Source organism: Pteropus alecto, unplaced genomic scaffold (assembly GCF_000325575.1).
Source record: "Pteropus alecto unplaced genomic scaffold, ASM32557v1 scaffold87, whole genome shotgun sequence".
In the NCBI taxonomy this organism is placed as follows: domain Eukaryota; kingdom Metazoa; phylum Chordata; class Mammalia; order Chiroptera; family Pteropodidae; genus Pteropus; species Pteropus alecto.
In genome coordinates, this window is record NW_006443225.1 from 11894877 (window position 1) to 11895741 (window position 865).

Sequence of the window (865 nt, forward strand, 5' to 3'; positions counted from 1 at the left end):
GCTGAACCTCAAGGTCACACTGAACATCTGTTCAAGGTGTGCCAGGTAAAACAGATCATAGGTACAGTATGTGTAAACGTGATTTTGATGTTTAAAAGCTAAGAGTTCGATACTAAGCGTGCGCTCCTCTGTGTTAGGAAAAGCTTTTCCTTCTCGTTTTCTTCTGTGCTGACCCTGGCAGGGGTCAGTCGCGTTATCCTTGTGCCCTGTGCCACTCAGACCAGCGGGGAATCAAAGAGTTTAGAGCGTCCTCACCTCACAAATCTGAGACTATTTTAAGTCTTTTTTGTTTCTGAATTTCATTTGCTATCTGCCTTTCTGTTCCCTTTCAAAGGAAGATTCAAGGGGCTCCGAAAGTTCAAAGCCACTTTTAAGGCACCTGCATAAAGCACGAGTTTGCCCAGGTACCGTTTCAGAGCTGATATTATTGGCCTCTTAACCTGCTCCTTATCCTGTTCACCTCCTGGAAAGAATTTAATCAGCTTGACGCTTTTCAGTTTTGGCAGCTGGAAGCAATCTTTGCATGTACTGTATGTGGCCAAAGAAGTAGCTTAAGTTACTGCCAAGCCAGATCCCAGTGCTGGTCTAGCAGAAACTCACCAAAGAGCTCGAATTCATTCTTCTGTAGGAACTAAATCTCATTTGCAAAGAGGCTTTTAAGCCTGTTTAAATGAGGAAACAAGCCTTCTCACCCTTATGTAAATAGCACAGATTAGCAAGAACAATGCCCTGGCTGGCAGGTTTTATCTCCCTTTCTTTAGCTCTAGCTAGTCCTTTGTGCTGTTAGAGAGGGGATTAGCTGCCTGGAATTAGGGAGGGGGAAAGTGTAGGAAAACCAGATCTGATTTCTGTAGCCTTTCCTCTT

At 44.2% G+C, this 865-nt stretch overlaps 1 protein-coding gene across 1 annotated transcript in view; it reads left to right on the top strand.

The window, feature by feature from the left end:
• CUNH8orf34 (chromosome unknown C8orf34 homolog) overlaps positions 1 to 865 on the top strand; it is a 273032-nt gene that overhangs the window by 164342 nt on the left and 107825 nt on the right. The window contains 2 exon segments of the mRNA XM_006924083.1: positions 1 to 8; positions 10 to 45. The exon segment at positions 1 to 8 is cut by the window's left edge and continues 89 nt beyond it. Of these exon segments, the coding sequence (XP_006924145.1) occupies positions 1 to 8; positions 10 to 45 (44 nt within the window).